A 19,175-nucleotide genomic window follows, 5' to 3' on the forward strand; every position below is an offset into this window, starting at 1 on the left:
CTCTCCCTTTCTGAGTCTCAGTTTTGTCTCAGTTTTATCTTGGGATACTTACGTTTTTCTGTCTCAGGGCCCCTGTGGAAACTGAGTTGGCACACCACTCTGCTGTGCCAACATAAGCATAGTTAAGGCCAGTAACTCTGGGTGGGGTAAATATTACAATTTAAAGGGGAGGGGTTATAGGGAAGTAGAATATTTTTTTCTTTTTCTTTTTTTTTCGAGACAGGGTCTTGCTGTGTCACCCAGGCCAGAGTGCAGTGGTGCCATCACAGTTCACTGCAGCCTTGACCTCCCGGGCTCAAGCAATCCTCCCACCTCAGCCACTTGAGTAGCTGAGACCTCAGATATGTGCCATCACACCCAGCTGATTTTTTAAAATTAATTTTTTGTAGAGATAGGGTCTCATATGTTGCCCATGCTGGTCTCAAACTACTGGGTTCAAATGATCCTCCTGCCTCAGCCTTCCAAAGTACTGGGATTACAGGCATGAGCCACCAAGCCGGGCTGGGAGGCGGAATTTTGTTCAGTCTAAAGATAAGCTTTTTCATAGCTCTGGCTGTAGTGGGAGGGAGCAGAGGATTGAATGATTGTCAGTTGGGAGGGTGCAGAGTGGGCTCCTGCCCTAGGGTGGAGGTGAGGGTGGCTTAGGTGAGACAACACAGAGGCCCTGTTCAGCCCCACGTCCCCTCCCTGTGCTCCCTCCTCCTCTCTCCTCTCCTGCAGGTGTGGGAGGTATCATCATTCAGCAGATTTCACCAGAGGCAGTGGAGGAGGCAGGTACCTGAGCCAGAACTCAGAATGTCTTATTCTCCACTTGACTCTGCCACTAACTTGTTGTGCAACTTTGGGCCTTTCCCCAGGCCTTCATTTTCTTTTCTTTTCTTTCCTTTTTTTTTTTTGAGGCGGAGTCTCGCTATGTCGCCCAGGCTGGAGTGCAGTGGCGCAGTGTCATCTCAGCTCACTGCAAGCTCCACCTTCTGAGTTCATGCCATTCTACTGCCTCAGCCTCCCGAGTAGCCGGGACTGCAGGCGCCCACCACCACGCCCGGCTTATTTTTTGTATTTTTAGTAGAGACAGGGTTTCACCACATTAGCCAAGATGGTCTCGATCTCCTGACCTCGTGATCCACCCGCCTGGGCCTCCCAAAGTGCTGGGATTACAGGCGTGAGCCACTGCGCCCGGCCATTTTCTTAAATATCTAATAAAAAATATATAGCAAATGCAGTTTGTAAACTATGACAATATGACCACGCAAAAGATTATTATCTTCCAAGACTGCTGGTCCAAGGAAAGGTCAATAATAAAGTGGAAGCATTGTAGCTTATGGAATGACTGGTTAGATTTGGGAGAAGCCTTAGCAATAATCTAGAATCTGCATAGATAATACATCTGAGGATTGGGCTTTGTGGTTTACAAAGCATTTTTTTCCTCTTTTGATCCCAGCCGCTTGTCTGGACTGATACAAAGCATTTTTATTAGTTTGTCTTATTCAATCCTCACACCACCTCAAATTTACAGAGGATATGGATCTGGTTAACTTGTATGACTATGTAACCTCATGTCAGTCCACAGCACTGCCTGGAGGTGGGTAGAGGTGGTCCTGGGCTGGAATCCCAGCCCCAGTGGGACCTTGAGCAAGTTACTTTAGCTGTCTGCACCTAAATTTCCTCACTGGCAAAACAGGAATACTGGTGGTTCACACCTGCAATTCCAGCACTTTGGGAGGCTGAGGTGGGAGGATTGCTTGAGTCCAGGAGTTCAAAACCAGACTGGGCAACATAGCAAGACCATCTCTACAAAAATTAAATAAATAAAACATTTACAAGGGTTGTGGTGAAGATTAAATGAGATCACTCACGAAAAAGCTCAGCAGACCCTGATGTGCAGTAGGTGCTCAATAAATGTTAGCCAGCAAAAAACAAACAAAAAAAACTCAGCTAGGAAACTGCAGTACTGGGCTTCTGACTCCAACCTCAGTGTTCCTTGCCCCACATCAAGCTGTTTCACTTCAAATCCTCTCCATTTCACAATGGAGTCACCCCGGGTTGAAGGAGTGAACTGTGCTCTGGAGGGCTGCCCTAAGCAGGCAGCAAAGAGACAGCTTGGTCTCCAGTGACCTGAAAGGATTATTTATTGCCCTGAAGTCCAGTGTACCAGTTGCCAAAGGGAAAAGCTTCCTTCCAACTGGCTCAGCAAGCTGACAGAGGAAGAGTCGGGTTCTTGCTGGGGCAGTCATGCAGAGCTGGGATGACAAGCAGAAGGCTGGCAGATCTGTCTCTGGGCAGATGGATCACCTGATACAGATGCTGGGGCCTGAGCCCTGGGATTGGCCCAAAACAGGGCTGTGTTGACCCAACAGCTGGGCATTAGCATCCTGTCAATCTGCCGAGAGCCTAGAAATAGTGCGGGGCAGTCTGCTGGTCTCATTGTGTCAGAGGAAGCAACCATGCAGGTGCTAACCAAGCGTTACCCCAAGAACTGCCTGCTGACCGTCATGGACCGGTATGCAGCCGAGGTGCACAACATGGAGCAGGTGGTGATGATCCCCAGCCTTCTGCGGGACGTGCAGCTGAGTGGGCCTGGGGGCCAGGCCCAGGCTGAGGCCCCTGATCTCTACACCTACTTCACCATGCTCAAGGCCATCTGTGTGGATGTGGACCATGGGCTGCTGCCGCGGGAGGAGTGGCAGGCCAAGGTGGCAGGCGGCGAAGAGAATGGAACCGCAGAGACAGAGGAAGTCGAGGACGAGAGTGCCTCAGGAGAGCTGGACCTGGAAGCCCAGTTCCACCTGCACTTCTCCAGCCTCCATCACATCCTCATGCACCTCACCGAGAAAGCCCAGGAGGTGACAAGGAAATACCAGGAAATGACGGGACAAGTTTGGTAGACCTTGGACACTAGGGAAGGTAATGGTGGCCATGCTGGTGGGTGTGAGTCTACAAAGGGACATTCCAGGAGAGGAGAGGGGGCAGTGGTGCAACCCAGTGGGAGAGGAACAGCCTGACTTTCAGACAGAGCCACTCTTGGGTCAGGGTATTGGGACCACAACCTAGGAGGGCCTAAGACTAGGCCTGTGTTACTATCCTTCTGACCTCAAATTGGCAATTGCAATGAAGTGATATGGAAACAGAGGGAAAAGTGGCCTGTGAGGGCATATCTCATATGCACATATATGTGTTTGTGCATGTGTGCATTTATTAGTATGTGAATGCTTGTAAATGTGTGAATTGAATGAGTGTGTTCTCATCAGTGACTTTGTTAAGAATTTGATTGAAGAGGGGCCAGGCGCGGTGGCTCACACCAAAGCACTTTGGGAGGCCGAGGCGGGCGGATCATGAGGCCAGGAGATTGAGACCATCCTGGCTAACATGGTGAAACCCAATCTCTACTGAAAATACAAAAAATTAGCTGGGCGTGGTGGTGGGTGCCTGTAGTCCCAGCTACTCGGGAGGCTGAGGCAGGAGAATGGCATGAACCTGGGAGGCGGAGGTTGCAGTGAGCTGAGATTGTGCCACTGCACTCCAGCCTAGGTGACAGAGGGAGACTCCATCTCAAAAAAAAAAAAAACTTACCTAAGGCATGCACATTGATTTAAGTGAACATTGTGAATTCCATTTGTGTGACAGTGTTTCCTAACATTTTTTCAACTCACAGAACATGGAAAATTATTATATGGCACATGGGGATACATAGGTGAGGCTGCTTGCAGTACTGCTACAACAGGCTGGGGGCACTCTGACCATCCCAGGTTGGAACCCACCAAACGGGAAGCCGAGGGACCAGTCATGGCACTCTAATCCATTCCAGGCAAACTGGAGTATGCAGACATGCCTGTTGGGAAGCCCTGTTGTATGTACATATGAATATGTGTTCCAGTCTGAGCCTACATGTCTATGCACAGAGGGGCTGGGGTGGTGAGTGTGGATGAGAAGCAAGCTAGACAAGCAGGTGGTGGCAGAGGGTAGGAGGTGGGAAGGGGCCCTAGCATGGTCACCACTAGTTCACTCATGGATAAAGACTAGTATTAATAGAAATTGGACCACAGCACCTGCCAGTTTTGATTCTGTGCCACCTGCCAGCCCTGCTCCCACAAACTGGTCTCATTAGTTGTAAACAACATCCACGTCCATTGCAATCTCAAAACCACCTGATGCAGCTATGTAGGAAAAGATTCTCATCCCCAGTTTACTAGTATGGAAATTGAAGGCAGAGAGGTGAAGTGACTCACCCAAAGTCACACAGTAAGGAGACAAAAGTAAGACTGGCCTCAACTTTGAGCTGAGTGTTCTTTCCATCGTACCCACTGTCTGCCATTTTGTGTTATCTTCATAATCTGTGTGAAGGCTGCTCTGTAATTATGCGGAATAAACATGGACCCCCAAACATAGAGCCTATGGAGAGCTCTGCTCCAGGCATTTTCTCAGCCGTTTTTCCTTCTCCCGCTTCAAACCCAAACTGTCAACCTCAACCCTTCTTCCCTCTCCCGTTGAGGCTCCCTGAGTTGCCTCACAGAGGTTCTTCTTGAATTAGACTGGGCTGTGTCAACAGCTCTGGGTTCACGTTCTGATTCTATCACTAATGAGCTGTGGGGCCTTGGGCAAGCTAATTCATTTCTCTGGGTTTCAGCTTCTTCACTGAATAATAACAGTGGTAGTAAAACTAACAACTGGCATTTGAATAGTTTTAAGATCACTTTGCATATCCATTATCTAATGGAATTATCATCCCCCCCCCACCTTTTAAAATTTTGAGACAGAGTCTCACCCTGTCCCCCAGGTTGGAGTGCAATGTGCAATCTCAGCTCACTGCCACCTCCGCCTCCCAGGTTCAAGAGATTTTCCTCAGCCTCCCAAGTAGCTGGGATTACAGGCGTGTGCCACCACACCCAGCTAATTTTTAAAAAATCTTTAGTAGAGACCGGGTTTCACCATGTTGGCCAGGCTTGTCTTGAACTCCTGACCTCGTGATCCACCTGCCTCGGCCTCCCGAAGTGCTGGGATTACAGGCATGAGCCACCGCGCCCAGCCTATCATTCCCTTTTGCAGATGAGAAAACTGGAGGCCTGAGAAGTAAAATGAGTCCAAGTTTACTCAGTAAATAACAGCCAAGATGTGAACCCTGGCCTAATTAGTCTAATTCTTTTCCTCTACAGTGGTGTTCCTTAGAGCCTTAGACTTTTGCAGAGTGGGCTCAAAGTGGGAACTGGGCATGACAGAGTGGGTAGAAACCACACTCTGACTCACTCAGTTGCTTCAAAGGCCAGAGCAGCAACTCTACGCTATAAGGTTTCAACACACCCTAACCTGATTTTCATTCAGAGGCAATATGGTATAGCAACAGTTAAAAATCTGGGCTCTTGTTCTGGCTCTTCCATTGACTTCTGTATTATCCTAGACAACTTTTTTTTTGAGATGGAGTCTCACCCTATTGCCAGGCTGGAGTGCAGTGGCACGATCTCAGCTCACTGCAACCTCCACCTCCCGGATTCAAGCAATTCTCCTGCCTCAGCCACCCGAGTAGTTGGGACTACAGGTGCACGCCACTACACCCAGCTAATTTTTTGTATTTTTAGTAGAGATGGGGTTTCACCATGTTGGCCAAGATGGTCTCGATCTCCTGACCTTGTGATCCTCCCCGCTCGGCTTCCCAAAGTGCTGGGATTACAGGCGTGAGCCACCGCACCCAACCTTTTTTTTTTTTTTTTTTTTTTTTTTTTTTTTTGAGATGGAGTCTTGCTCTTGTCACCCAGGCTGGAGTGCAGTGGTGCCACCTTGGCTCACTACAACCTCTGCCTCCCAGATTCAAGCAAGTCTCCTGCCTCAGCCTCCCGAGTAGCTGGGATTACAGGCTCACGCCACCATGCCCGGCTAATTTTTGTACTTTTAGTAGAGACAGGGTTTCACCATGTTGGCCAGGCTGGTCTCGAACTCCTGACCTCAAATGATCCACCCACCTTGACCTCCCAAAGTGCTGGGATTACAGGCGTGAGCCACCACGCCCGGCCCTAGACAACTTATCTTACCTTTCTGTATCTGTTTCCCTGTTAGTAAAATATAGCAGAGAAATCAAATGAGTTATTCCAGCTCTGACAACCTAGGATTCTCCTTACAGTGCTGAGGCACTGCCAGTTTTCCAACAGCAACATCAGCATTGTTCTTCCTGCTTCAATGGGCATGTGACAGTATCTTGGTTGTTTGAATTGATACTGACTTGGCCTTTTAAAAATTTCTTCACTCCACAGATCCCTTCACATGATAGAAGACAGACTCTTTGATGAGGCCGGCGGAGCAGTTCACTAGCCAATGATGAGAGCAGAAAGGCCTAGACCTGCAGCCAGAAGTGAAGGCGGCTCAGTTCTCCGGGATGCTTCTCTACCTCCTGAGCACCAATTCCTGGATTCCAGTCACTGGCTCACCTTTAGAATGTCTGTTGCTATTCACTGCTCCCCTCGCTCCTCTTAACAGCTTGGGGAGGTGACCAGTGGTTCAGGAGGGACTAGACAGTTACCTGTCCAGTGTGGTATGGTAGGAAGAGTGTAGGTGTTGGCACGTGACCAAAATTCACATCCCTCCTCATGGCAGTCATTCAGTATGTGTACTTGTACAAGTTATTTAACCCATTGGAGCCTAAATTCCCTCATCTATAAAATGGGGATAATATTATCTACCTCACAAGCTTATGAAAACTAAACATGATGAATCAAAAGCACTTGGCATGTGAAGGCTATTAAAATAGCCTGATTTTTTTTTTCTCCCCCTCTCCCCAATGTATTTGCTCTGGCCCTTGCTTTTTACCCTCCAGAGCTAAGAGGTAGCAGTGTCTCTTGGGATGAGTGATTCACCCTCTTACTTGGCGACCACTGATGAGGTCAACAACAGGTGAACTATAAACCTATTATTTATTGCAGAACTAATAAAAAATCCAAAGCCTTGTATTTGTACATCTTTATTATTTCTAAAGCACTTTCTTCAACCTAATTTCAGTTTTTACAATTGGTACTCAAGAAAATAGAGACAGAAATCATTTGATTTTGCCCAGAAACCATCTGCTTATATTTATAAGGCCACCTAATTTGAAATCACATATAGACCAGGCGCGGTGGCTCACGCCTGTAATTCCAACACTTTGGAAGGCCAAGGCAGGTGGATCACAAGGTCAAGAGATTGAGACCATCTTGGCCAACATGGTGAAACCCCGTCTCTACTAAAAACACAAAAATCAGCTGGGCGTCGTGGCATGCACCTGTAGTCCCAGCTACTCGGGAGGCTGAGGCAGGAGAATTGCTTGAACCCAGGAGGTGGAGGTTGCAGTGAGCCGAAATTGCGCCACTGCACTCCAGCCTGATGACAGAGCAAGACTGTCTCAAAAAAAAAAACAAAAAACCACATATACTTTATCTCCAAAACCTAATCTGATTATAAATTCTAAGCTAGGAAACAAAAACTTTTGGGACAAGTACTTTTTTTTTGACGGGGTCTCCTTTGTCACCCAGGCTGGAGTGTCACCCAGGCTGCAGTGAACTGTGACACAATCACAATTAATTGCATCCTCGAATTCCAGGGCTCAATAGATCCTCCCACCTCAGCCTTATGAGTAGCTGGGATTGCAGGAACATGCCACCACGCCCAGCTAATTTTTGTATTTTATGTAGAGACAGTGTTTCACCATGTTGCCCAAGTTGGTCTCGAACTCCTGGGCTCACGCAATCTGCCCTGCCTCAGCCTCTCAAAGTGCTGGGATTACAGGCATGAGCCACTGCATCGGGCCAGGACAAGCATTTGATAAGCCATAAAAAGTAACCTCATTCCAGTTAGGTACAGTCTTTTGCTTCTAATTGCACCAAGCTCCACTGTAGACAGTATTAGCTCCTGAGTCCATTTTCTCCAGGATAACCCACCTAAGAGCAAAGACAACTTGGCAACATAAGATTTCTGTTTTCCTTGTCTGGAGTCTCCTCCTTCGAAACCACCTTCTATATCATTCATTATAGACAGCTCAGAAATACAAACCTGACTGTATGATTTAAAACGCCTTAATGACTTAATACCTACAGGATGAAGTCAAAATTATTTGGCAAGAGTCACAGAATCCTCCATAATCTGGCTCACTCTAAATTCACTTTGCACTAGGACAGGGGCAGGCAAACCTTTTCTGAAAGGGCTACATATTAATTAGGCTTTGCAGGCCATAGGTCTCTATCACAACTACTCAATTCTGCTCTTGTAGCATGGCAGTCGCCATAAACAACATGTAAACAAATGAGCATGGCTGTGTTCCAATGAGACTTTATTGGCAGTGGGCCAGATTTGGGTAGTCTGCTAACTCTAAACTAGAATTCAACCTCATCTTAAAATCTTTCAGATGGGTGAATGGAAACTGACCATTCTCTGATGAACTATTTTTCTTACAACAATAAAAAGAGTCAGAGTACTCATGGTAAGTATTTTAATTACAAGGTGTCAACATACAGATTAGCATAAGCTTCAACTGTCATAAGAAACATGTTCCATCAAATTCAGAAACAGCAGGTATCAGTGAAACTGGAGCAAGCATCTTGAAGACTTCAACGTATTGGATGGAATTTTTCAAAAATTTCACCATATGTTTTCTTATCTATAAAAGGAAAGATCATAAAAGATTTATTTTAAAAATATGTTTTAAAAATTGTATTTCCTAAACGAAAATTAACACTCACTAATCTTACGATTGAAATCATGCTGTGGTCTGAATGTTCATGTCCCCCCAAAGTTCATAAATTGAAATGTAACCCCCAAGATAACGATATTAAGAGGTTAGGACTTTGGGAGGTGATTAGGTCACAAAGGCTCTGTCCTCATGAGTGGGATCGGCTTAGGGGACCTTGTTTGCCTCTTCTACCATGTGAGGACACAGCAAGATGGCATCATCTATGAAGCAGAGGGGGCCCTCAGCAGACACCAACTGTGCTGGTACCCTGATCTTGGACTTCCCAGCCTCCAGAATTGCAAGCAATAAATTTCTATTATTTATATATTACCCAGTCTATTCTGCAATTATACAGGTGGTAAGAAAAACAAAGTTAAAAAAAAATTTTTTAATTACCCAGTTTAAGGCATTTTGTTATAGTAGGCCAAACGGACTAAGACAAACCCCTAAGAATTCCCTTATTTTCTTGTCCTTGACTATGGCTTGGTAATCACTGAAGGATTTTCTTTCATTGACTGAAGAATAACTTTGGAGGAATCTGTGATGACAACCAAATGGCTGCCAAGAGGGACAAGGTGCTGCCAGGAGTATCCTGACTGAAGAGGTGAAGGAAGAAATAAACACAGAGGGGCACAGGTCAGCTAGGAGAGGCCAACAGCCAATGTGGTCAAGCTCTCCGGGCTCCCACTGTCTGTGCATGAGGCTTTTGGCACAACTGCCACTAATCTGCAGCTCAGAAGCAGAATGAGCCCTGAAGCTATACACACTCCTGCAGACACAGGGAACTCATGGAACTATGTCTAGGCAAAGAGCCAGAGGTCTGAGACTGAAGACTCCTCAGCCACTGGGCCTCACTCCTAGTAATCAATATATCCAAGATGACTTCCAGCTCTAACATTTAACGGTTCTGGGTATTATGCATTCCCGATACATCCACTATTCATGGCTTTGTGCTAGTCTTTAAGCTCTTCTTTGGCAAAAAAAGAAACTGTATCTTTCTGATTCACCATAAATATCATATATGTGACTGAAGGCTGTGGGAATATTAAAGAGTAATAAAATTTTAGAGCTAAATAAGACCTTAGAAATCATTCAGTGTAATGAAATTTAAATGTTTTATATCACGCATTTACATTAACAGAAGAATTTTTTTTTTTTTTTTTTTGAGACAGGGTCTCGCTCTGTCACCTAGGCTGGAATGCAGTGGTGTGATCACGGCTCACGGCACCTTGTCCTCCCAGGCTCAAGTAATCCTCCTGCCTCAGCCTCCCAAGTCACTGGGTCTATAGGCATGTGCCACCACACCCAGCTAATTTTTTAATTTTCTGTAGAGATGAGGTCTCACTATGTTGCCGAGACTGGGGAAAATCTATTTATGTTTACAAGTTCAAATGTTTTCTATACTCATTCATTTACACATTTAATAAGGCTATGTGTGCCAAACCCCTGGGGAGACCAAAAAAAACTGTCGTAGTAGTTAAACTCCCAGCCTACAGAGACTCATATATGTGCACGTCTGTGTTGTGTATATGTGTGTAAAACACAGGTGAGAAAAGTTATATTACAACTATTAATAGATTCATAGCAGACTAGAGATAGAGCACCCTGAGGGAATGCCTGACTGTAGCTGGGTGAAAGCTTCACTGAGATAATAAAAGCAGAAATTTGCTAGGTGGATGGGGTGGAAACAGGGGCAAGAGGAAGAATAACATAGCAGGAAGAAGGTACAACATGTATAAAGCAATATAGTGCAGGTTCGGGACAAAGCATTTCACCAGGCAAATGATGAGTGATGAGGAATGAGGAAGTGTTCCATACGGTTCATATCCACTATTATGCATAAGTGCCTGCTATGTGTAGGCTCTATACAAGAGGCTGGGGAAACAAAGACGAAGCCACAATCCATGAAGAACACACACATGTGTATATCATATGGTAGATAAGAATGTGGGTAAAGTGTTTCTACCAGAGGACAGGCAATTAGCTAACCTGGAGTAAATGAGCCATCCTAAGGAGTCTGGATTTTATCCACTAGGCAATGGATGACTTATTTATTTTAATTTAATTTTATTTTTTGAGACACAGTCTTGCTGTGACACCCAGGCTGGAGTGCAATGGCGCGATCTCAGCTCACTGCAACCTCCGTCTCCCAGGTTCAAGCGATTCTCCTGCCTCAGCCTCCCAAGTAGCTGGGATTACAGGCACCTGCCATCATGCCCGGCTAATTTTTGTATTTCTAATAGAGACAGGGTTTCACCATGTTGGCCAGGCTGGTCTCAAACTCCTGACCTCAGGTGATCTGCCCCACTCGGCCCCCCAAAGTGCTGGGATTACAGGCGTGAGCCACTGCGACCGGCCGGATGACTATTTTAAACAGATGTGATCAGATTTGCTGTCATTGGAAATAAGACCAAAGCAAGTGGTGAGTTAAGAGGCAAGTGCAACAGTCCAAGCAAGAGATTATCAAGGCCTGAACCAGGGTAGTGGTAGTGGGAGAGGAGAGTTCAAAGTTAAGAAATATTTAGGAAGTAGAACTGATAAGACCTGATGACTAATGGGAAGTGAAAGAGAAAGACTTGATGATTCTCAGGCTTCTGGCTTGAGTGTCCAGGTGGACAGTAGTGCCATTCTCTGAAGCAGGACACAGAGGAGCAGGAGATTTGGGAAGGCAGAGGGGATATGAGTTTTGTTTGCTGTCCAAAGGACACAGAGGTAGTCAGACAGAAACTGGATATATTAATTCAAGAGAATTTTGGTCTATAGACTAAGATGTGGGAGTCAACAGAATTTAGAAGGTATCTAAAGCCATACACATGGATAAGATTAACCAGGGAAAATAATAATACAGTAAACACAGATTATCTAAAATTAACTTGAAATACCTTCTTCAGGAAAATCCTCTGGATGTAATTTCATATATCCAAACATTTCACGGTCCCTCACAGCATACAGGTAGTCTTCACGTTTTACAAGATAATATCCAGCAAAAAAAAAGGCCGTAATATATAGAAGCTGGCGATGCAAACCTGAAATTCAAATGACAAATCCCAAAGAAAGCAAAAATTAGTCCATGTGTATTAAGAGTTACATTTTTGGCTGGACGCAGTGGCTCACACCTGTAATCCCAGCACTTTGGGAGGCCAAGACAGGTGGATCACCTGAGGTCAGGAGTTCAAGACCAGCCTGGCCAACATGGTGAAACCCTGTCTCTACTAAAAATACAAAATTTGGCTGGGGGTGGTGGCGGGTGCCTGTAGTCTCAGCTACTTGGGAGGCTGAGGCAGGCGAATCATTGGAACCTGGGAGGCAGAGGTTGCAGTAAGCTGATATTGCGCCATTGCACTCCAGCCTTGGTGACAAAGCGCCTGGCCTGTTATGGCATTTCTTAAAAAAATAAAAATAAAAAAAGCACTGGGCTCAGTGGCTCACGCCTGTAATCCCAGCACTTTGGGAGGCTGAGGCAGGTGGATCACCTGAGGTCAGGAGTACAAGATCAGTTCACATGGTGAAACCCTGTTTCTACTAAAAATACAAAAATCAGCCAGACGTGGTGGTGGGCACCTGTAATCCCAACTACTCGGGTGGCTGAGGCAGGAGAATTGTTAGAACCCGGGAGGCAGAGGCTGCAGTGAGCCGAGATCGCGCCATTGCACTCCAGCCTGGGGCACGGAGTGAGGCTCTGTCTCAAAAAAAAAAAAAAAAAAAAAGCTATTCTGAACAAACCACCTTGATCCTTGACTTTGAGACATCCTACATATTCTTTTTTTTTTTTTGAGACAGGGTCTAGCTCTGTCGCCCAGGCTGGCGTGCAGTGGCACAATCACAGTTCACTGCAGCCTCAACCTCCTAGGCTCAAGCAATCCTCTCACCTCAGCTTCCCAAGTAGCTGGGACCAAAAACGTGCACCACCATGCCTTTTTTCTTTCTTTCTTTCTTTCTTTCTTTTTTCTTTTAAGAGGGGTCTTGCTATGTTTCCCAGACTGGTCTTGAACTCCTGGGCTCAAGCGATCCCCCTGCCTCAGCCTCCCAAAGTGTTAGGATTACAGGAATGAGCCACCACACTCGGCCCACATTATCACTTCTTTAAAGGTTAACAAATCTAAAATATTACATGCAATGTATATTTTAGCATATAGCACTTAATATTTATTTAATAAATGAATGAACAGCCTTGGGCAATTCAATTTACTACCTCTAAAACATAGACAAGACCTATCCTGGCTGGGCGTGGTGGCTCACAACTGTAATCCCAGCACTTTGGGAGGCTGAGGTGGGTGGATCACCTGAGGTCAGGAGTTCAAGACCAGCCTGGCCAACATGGTGAAACCCCGTCTCTACTAAAAATACAGAAATTAGCCGGGCGTGGTAGCACGCACCTGTAGTCCCAGCTACTCAGGAGGCTGAGGCTGGAGAATCGCTTGAAGCCAGGAGGTGGAGATTGCAGTGAGCCAAGATCACACCACTGAACTCTAGCCTGGGCGACAGAATGAGACTCTGTCTCAAAAAAAAAAAAAACAAAAAAAAGACCTATCCTATCTTTCTCACAGTAGTAGCATATAAAACAAGACATATGCATATAAAAGTATTTCTGAAAATGTATAAAACAATAAAAATGAAAAATATTCCTATGTTCTAGAACTGGACAGAGCACTCTCTCTTACCCCAAACAGCCACTGCTTTCCATAATGGGCTACCCGCCATATAGCAAACCAAAGAGTGCATATTCTCCCATGTGCCACTGGACTGCAGAGACACACAGAACCAGACTCTCTCTACGCTGACCCATGTTCCTCACAGAAAGACTCCATAAGCGTTCGAGATGATGATGTCAGCATCCTAGCCCTAAAGGCATGGCTTGGCCTCTTGCCAAGGCCCCATTTTCCTAACCTCTCTCCTCATTCTCTCTTAGTGGTCTACCTCTCACTACCTGCACACCCCATCTACAATCATTTTCCCATTGTTTACTCAGTGAGTCTAACCCCGGCAGCTATTGTGCTCTTTGCAGAACATCATAAATTACTGATAAACTAGAGATCAATAAATATTTAATTTTGTGGGCTATACTTAGCATACCAACTAACTCTAAATTTCGGGCACATTAAGTGGTAACCAGCAAGAAGGTTAAGTTTTAAAAAACAGATGATGAGAGAAAAACTTATTAAAAAATTCTATTTATTGATAGTACAGTAGGGTGACTACAGTTAACAATAATTTGTTGTATAGTTCAAAATTGCTGAAGGAGAGGAATTTGAATGTTCCCAACATAAAGAAGGGGTGAATGTTTGGGGTGATGGATGTCCCATTTGCCCCAGTTTCAACATTACACATTGTATGCATGTATCAAAATACCACATGTACCCCCAAAATACGTACAACTTATTTTTAAAGTCTTATTCTTAAAGAATTATTTTAACATTTCCTGCTAATTTGAAAAAGAGCTACACAATTTTATTTCATTGATAGAAATTCATTATTATGAGACATATTCATTATTATGAGACAGAATCTTGCTCTGTCACTTAGGCTAGAATACAGAGGCATGATCACACTCACTGCAGCCTCAACCACCCAGGCTCAAGTGATCCCCTTACTTCAGTCTCCCAAGTAGCTGGGATCACAGGTGCATGCCACCACGTCCAGATAGCTTAAAAAAATTTCTTCTGTAGAGACAAAGTTTCCCTGTGTTTCCCAGGCTGGTCTTGAAACCTGGGCTCAAGCAATCCTCCCACCTCAGCCTTCCAAAGCGTTGGGATTACAGGTGTGAGCCACGGTGTTCGGCCAGAATATCCCATTACTCACAGAATGCCAGGTACTCTCCAGGGCTGTAGTTTGAAAATCTACCATATCTCTTCCACCACTCCTCCAACTCTCTTAGAAACATCATTTATGTGACACACACCTTCACTCTATATGCACAATCTTGTACCACGATTTGTCTTTTTAATGGATATGGCCATCTGGTCTGTAAACCTTTGGAGGATTGGGACCATGTTTTATATTCCTTGTAATCTACATATACTTATTCACTCAATACTACTTTTTTTTTTTTTTAAAGACAGAGTCTCAGTCTGTCGCCCAGGCTGGAGTGCAATGGCACAATCTCGGCTCACTGCAATCTCCACCTCCCAGGTTCAAGCAATTCTCCAGCCTCAGCCTCCCGAGTAGCTGGGATTACAGGCATGTGCCACCATGCCTGGCTAATTTTTGTATTTTTAGTAAAGACAGGGTTTCACCATGTTGGTCAGGCTGGTCTTGAACTCTTGACCTCAGGTGATCCAGCCGCCTCAGCCTCCCAAAATGCTGGGATTACAGGCATGAGCCACCACACCTGACCTCACTCAATACTTACTGAACACCTACTATAGATATTAGACACTGAGCTAGATAAACACAATATGCATTCAGTAAATGCTGTTGAGGACAACCATTTCAATAAAGTCCTAGGACCTAAATCTTCCAAAGCAATTTAGGGAAGCTCTGGGAACTCAGGAAGTCTGATCCCTACTCCTGGGCTAAGCAGTTTATATTCATTATCTCATCCAGTCCTCAGAGATAGGGAACTTCCTCAGAATCAAATTACTAGTAGGGTGGAGGTGATGTCAAACCCCAAAGCATATGCTCTTAACTGCTATACTCTTCTGTCTCCCAGAAAGGCACAAACGGCTAAACTAACAATGAGATTAAGTGGTACATACGTCACATTTCAGCCAACCTTTACTTCCTCTAGAGCATTCTCCCTCCCAACTGTATCTCCTTTGTGCTCCTAAAGTGCTTTCTGCTCACCCACCTCTATCAAAACATGTATCTATCATACCAAGATCAGCAACAGACTGTTTACTTGTTTGTCTCCCTGATTTCACTAGGAGCTCCATAGGGCACATAACAGAGAAACAGTTAAGTAAGGCCAGGCACAGTGGCTCACACCTATAACCCCAGCACTCTGGGAGGCCGAGGTGGCAGGATCACTTGAGGCCAGAAGTTTGAGACCAGCCTGGCCAAGATGGCAAGACCCCATCTCTACAAAAAATTTTAAAATTGGCCAGGCCTGGTGGTATGTACCTGTAGTCCCAGCTACTTGGAAGGCTAGGATAGGAGGATCGCCTGAGCCCAGGAGGTCGAGGCTGCAGTGAGCCATGATTGCACCACTGCCCTCTAGCCTGGGTGACAGAGTGAGACCCTGTCTCAAAAAAAAAAAAAGCGTTCTGTAAATGAACAATTTACAAATATATGGTAAACTGTTTGCATAACAAGAGCTAAGGAAGGGGAACTCTGTCCAGCACCTTTTGCATGTCAGACATTTTACCTACAGAATCTCACTCAATTCTCACAACAAATATGCAAAAATTAATTATTCTTATTTTATAGATGAGGAAACTTTGGCTCTGATCGACCTGACCACGTAACTTGCCCAAAGTGACACAGCTGGAAAGCAGCAGAGCAAGTCTGTTTATTTATTTATTTATTGGAGACAAGGTCTCAACTTTGTTGCCCAGGCTGGAGTGCAGTGGTGCAATCGTGGCTCGCTGCAGCCTCAACCTCCCGGGCTCAAGTGATTCTCCTCCCTTAGCTTCCTGAGTACCTGGGACTACAAGTGCACATCACCATGCCTGGCTAATTTTTTTAATTTTTTTGTAGAGACAGGGTCTCACTATGTTGCCCAGGCTGGTCTTGAACTCCTGGCCTCAAGAGATGTTCCTGCCTTGGTCTCCCAAAGTGCTGGGATTACAGGTGTGAACCACAGTGCCTGTGCCTAGTGAGCAAGTTTGTTTAGTTCCAAAGTGGAGCTCTTTTCATTACACCAAGTGACAGTCTTGGGCAAATATGAAGTGGTGATGAAAAGGGAAAACCTCGAGTCCTCAGAGGCATAAACGGACAAAGATGACTCCTTTCTGAAGTGAGGAGTTATGTCCAAGGGAGATAGGACTTCAATACTATTTGAGCACTGGAAATGTGGGATTTGATGGGTTAGGAGCTGACCTTCAGGCATGACATACAGCTGTAAGAAGGCAAAAGAGGTACAAGTGTGGTGACTCCTAATTGCCTGAACCATTGCCTGAGCTTTTTTCCTGATTGTGCTTCTTGGCTCCAATCAACGCCTCACATTGCTGACAAAGATGACTTTTTAAAATACAGAGCTCATCACTGCACCCTTGCAGCTCTCAAAAGCTTACAAAGTTCCTGACTGCCTAGAAAATAAATTGCCATGCTCTGCTAAAATCTCCCTTGCAGTTTTATCTAAACCTGAACACTCACTCAATCATCAAACACCCTCCATTCAGAGGTCCTTGCCCCCATTAGCTCCCACTAGCCCCACGGGCCTAGAAAGCTGTCTGTCTCTCAGTCCTGCCTGATAATCAAAGTTAACTTCAAAGACCCCTCTTCCAAAGTTCCTCTCCTCTTTTCCCTCTGGAAATCCATAGAGCTTAGCAAAGCTACTGTGGTGGTTATTATCAGAATAGTCAGTGTCTCTGATAGGAGGCCAGTGACATACTACTGGGAAGTACAGCACACTGGTTTAGAGCCTCCTATTCAAACCGTGGTCCTCAGACCAGCAGCAGCAGTGTTTGAGCGCTTGTTGTTAACATCCAGTTCCTCCCCAGACCTCATGAATCAGGATCCGCTTTTTTTTTTTTTTTTTTTTTTTTGAGACAGGGTCTCACTTTGTTGCCCAGGTTGGAGTGCAATGGTGCAATCTCGGCTTACTGCAACCTCTGCCTTCCAGGCTCAAACGACCCTCCTGCCTCAGCCTCCCTCTGCGTGGGACCACAGGCGTGCACCACCACGCCCGGCTAACTTTTGTATTTTTTTGTAGGGACGGGTTTTCGCCCTGTTGCCCGTACTGGTATTGAATTCCTGAGCTCAGGCGATCCGCCCGCCACGGCCTCCCAAGGCGCTGGGATTACAGGTGTGAGCCACCTCGCGCAGCCCAGAATCCGAATTTTAACAAGACACCTATGCTATTCGTATGCACATTAAGTTTGAGAAGCACTGGTGTCCAATATCCATTCAGAGGTCAAAAAAAAAAAAAAAAAAAAAAAACCCAAGCTCTGCTACTTAATAGCCATATGACCTTGGGCAAGCTGCTGTTAATCTGTTAGGCTCGGTTTCCTCGTTGTTAATAATACATCCCTAAAAGTGTTTTAAGGCCGAAATGCTATCAATAATGCCCACAGTGTGAGTAGTGCATGGCATGGAGTCATGGCTCATTTGTGCACACAGCACAACACGAACTGAGGAGAGTAGTTTCGGGTCCTTCACAGACTCCGTTCCTGCTTCACTGCACCTCAGTTTCTTCAAGTGCCAAATGACACTCTGGCTCTGCTTGATTCTAAAGAGCTAATGGGGCGCGGACTCCCCGGAAAGGCGAGATGGGGCCAGCTAGGCAAAAAGGCACGGAAAAGCAGAGCACCTCAGGGGGGCCTACGGCCGGGCCAGTCTGCAGCCCTACGACCCCCTCTCCTCCCAGCCGATCCCGGCCGCGCAGCACTCACCAGCCGTCGCGACCGGCCTCCGCCGGATCAGGTTATCAATCAGGCCGGAGCAGTAGCCCAAGAAGCCGATGTAGAGGAGCCGCGGGTCGGTCAGCTTGGGCGGGGGCAGGCTCCGGGCCTCATCCGGCAGAAACCGTAAGGGTTCTGGGTTCCGCCGTGCGATCATGGTGACGCCGTTTCCACTTGAGGCCTGGTCTCAGACCACGAACTACAAGGAAAACCACGACGACCACTACCAGGGCCTAAGCGGTCAGCTTTCTCCTCCTCCTCTGCGCGCCGGACTCACGGGCACGGCGCAGCGCGGTGCAGCGCCTAAACGCTTCCCGGTGCGTGTTGCTGCGGGAACCCCGCACGCGAAGTTCCGGGCTACTAAGTTTCACTTTGCTCGTCCGCCCGCGCAAATTCTCTGGTGGGAGTGGGATTCACGGGCCTGGTAACGCGGGGTCGAGGAGTACCCCAAACGAGCCAAACTGGGCGAAGACTAGGAGATACTGATTTTCTTTTCTCCCAACTTCCCCAACCAGAATTGCCTCTCCCTCCCCTGCCCCTTCTGGAAAGATTTATCTTTTCATCCAATACCCACAAATGGGCATGATGCGTAGTTTTGATAAACGTAATTAATTGAAATTCCATAAAAGCTAGTTTTCGTTTTCTGAGTTTTCAGTCGTTCATTCGCATAGACACACCCTCCAAAGCCTAAAATTAAGGTCTGGCCAGCAACAAAAGAATTTAGAGAAGCCCAGGACTGGATCGTTTTAGTCTATTGTTGAAATTCAGATTCGGAGGCAGCACCCTAAAATGTTTCACCTCTGGGTCTTCACGTCCTTACACATGGCTGAGTGAGGAGGTGTTCCCTAAAGGTTTGAGTAATGAGGCCAGGCGCCGTCACTCACGCCTGTAATCCCATCACTTTGGGAGGCTGAAGTGAGCGGATCACTTCAGGAGTTCAAGACCAGCTTGGCCAACATGGTGAAATCCCATCTCTACGAAAAATACAAAAA

At 46.1% G+C, this 19,175-nt stretch overlaps 2 protein-coding genes across 2 annotated transcripts; one reads left to right on the forward strand and one right to left on the reverse strand.

Annotated features, from left to right (window-relative positions):
- Nucleotides 1-1,486: 1,486 nt before the first annotated feature.
- Nucleotides 1,487-2,885, forward strand: THRSP (thyroid hormone responsive). Its single transcript, XM_003805157.4, has one exon. It carries the CDS (start codon nucleotides 2,445-2,447, stop codon nucleotides 2,883-2,885), a length of 441 nt encoding a protein of 146 aa, XP_003805205.1. The 5' UTR covers nucleotides 1,487-2,444.
- Nucleotides 2,886-8,429: 5,544 nt separating this feature from the next.
- On the reverse strand, nucleotides 8,430-18,731 carry NDUFC2 (NADH:ubiquinone oxidoreductase subunit C2). The gene is made up of 3 exons (XM_008968255.5): nucleotides 18,175-18,731; nucleotides 11,566-11,709; nucleotides 8,430-8,611 (listed from the first exon to the last, which is right to left on the reverse strand). The coding sequence occupies exons 1-3, from the start codon at nucleotides 18,338-18,340 to the stop codon at nucleotides 8,562-8,564; spliced, it is 360 nt and encodes a 119-aa protein (XP_008966503.2). The 5' UTR covers nucleotides 18,341-18,731; the 3' UTR covers nucleotides 8,430-8,561.
- Between the last annotated feature and the right edge of the window lie 444 nt (nucleotides 18,732-19,175).

This window comes from Pan paniscus, chromosome 9, assembly GCF_029289425.2.
Source record: "Pan paniscus chromosome 9, NHGRI_mPanPan1-v2.0_pri, whole genome shotgun sequence".
In the NCBI taxonomy this organism is placed as follows: domain Eukaryota; kingdom Metazoa; phylum Chordata; class Mammalia; order Primates; family Hominidae; genus Pan; species Pan paniscus.

Bases quoted from the DNA above. Each gene is read 5' to 3' on its own strand.
- THRSP (XM_003805157.4), top strand. From the start codon at position 2,445: ATGCAGGTGCTAACCAAGCGTTACCCCAAGAACTGCCTGCTGACCGTC.
- NDUFC2 (XM_008968255.5), bottom strand. From the start codon at position 18,340: ATGATCGCACGGCGGAACCCAGAACCCTTACGGTTTCTGCCGGATGAG. The intron at 11,710-18,174 runs GTGAGTGCTGCG...TTTGAATTTCAG, and splicing joins GAGGCCGGTCGCGACGGCTG to GTTTGCATCGCCAGCTTCTA. The intron at 8,612-11,565 runs GTATTTCAAGTT...TTCCTTTTATAG, and splicing joins AGAGGATTTTCCTGAAGAAG to ATAAGAAAACATATGGTGAA.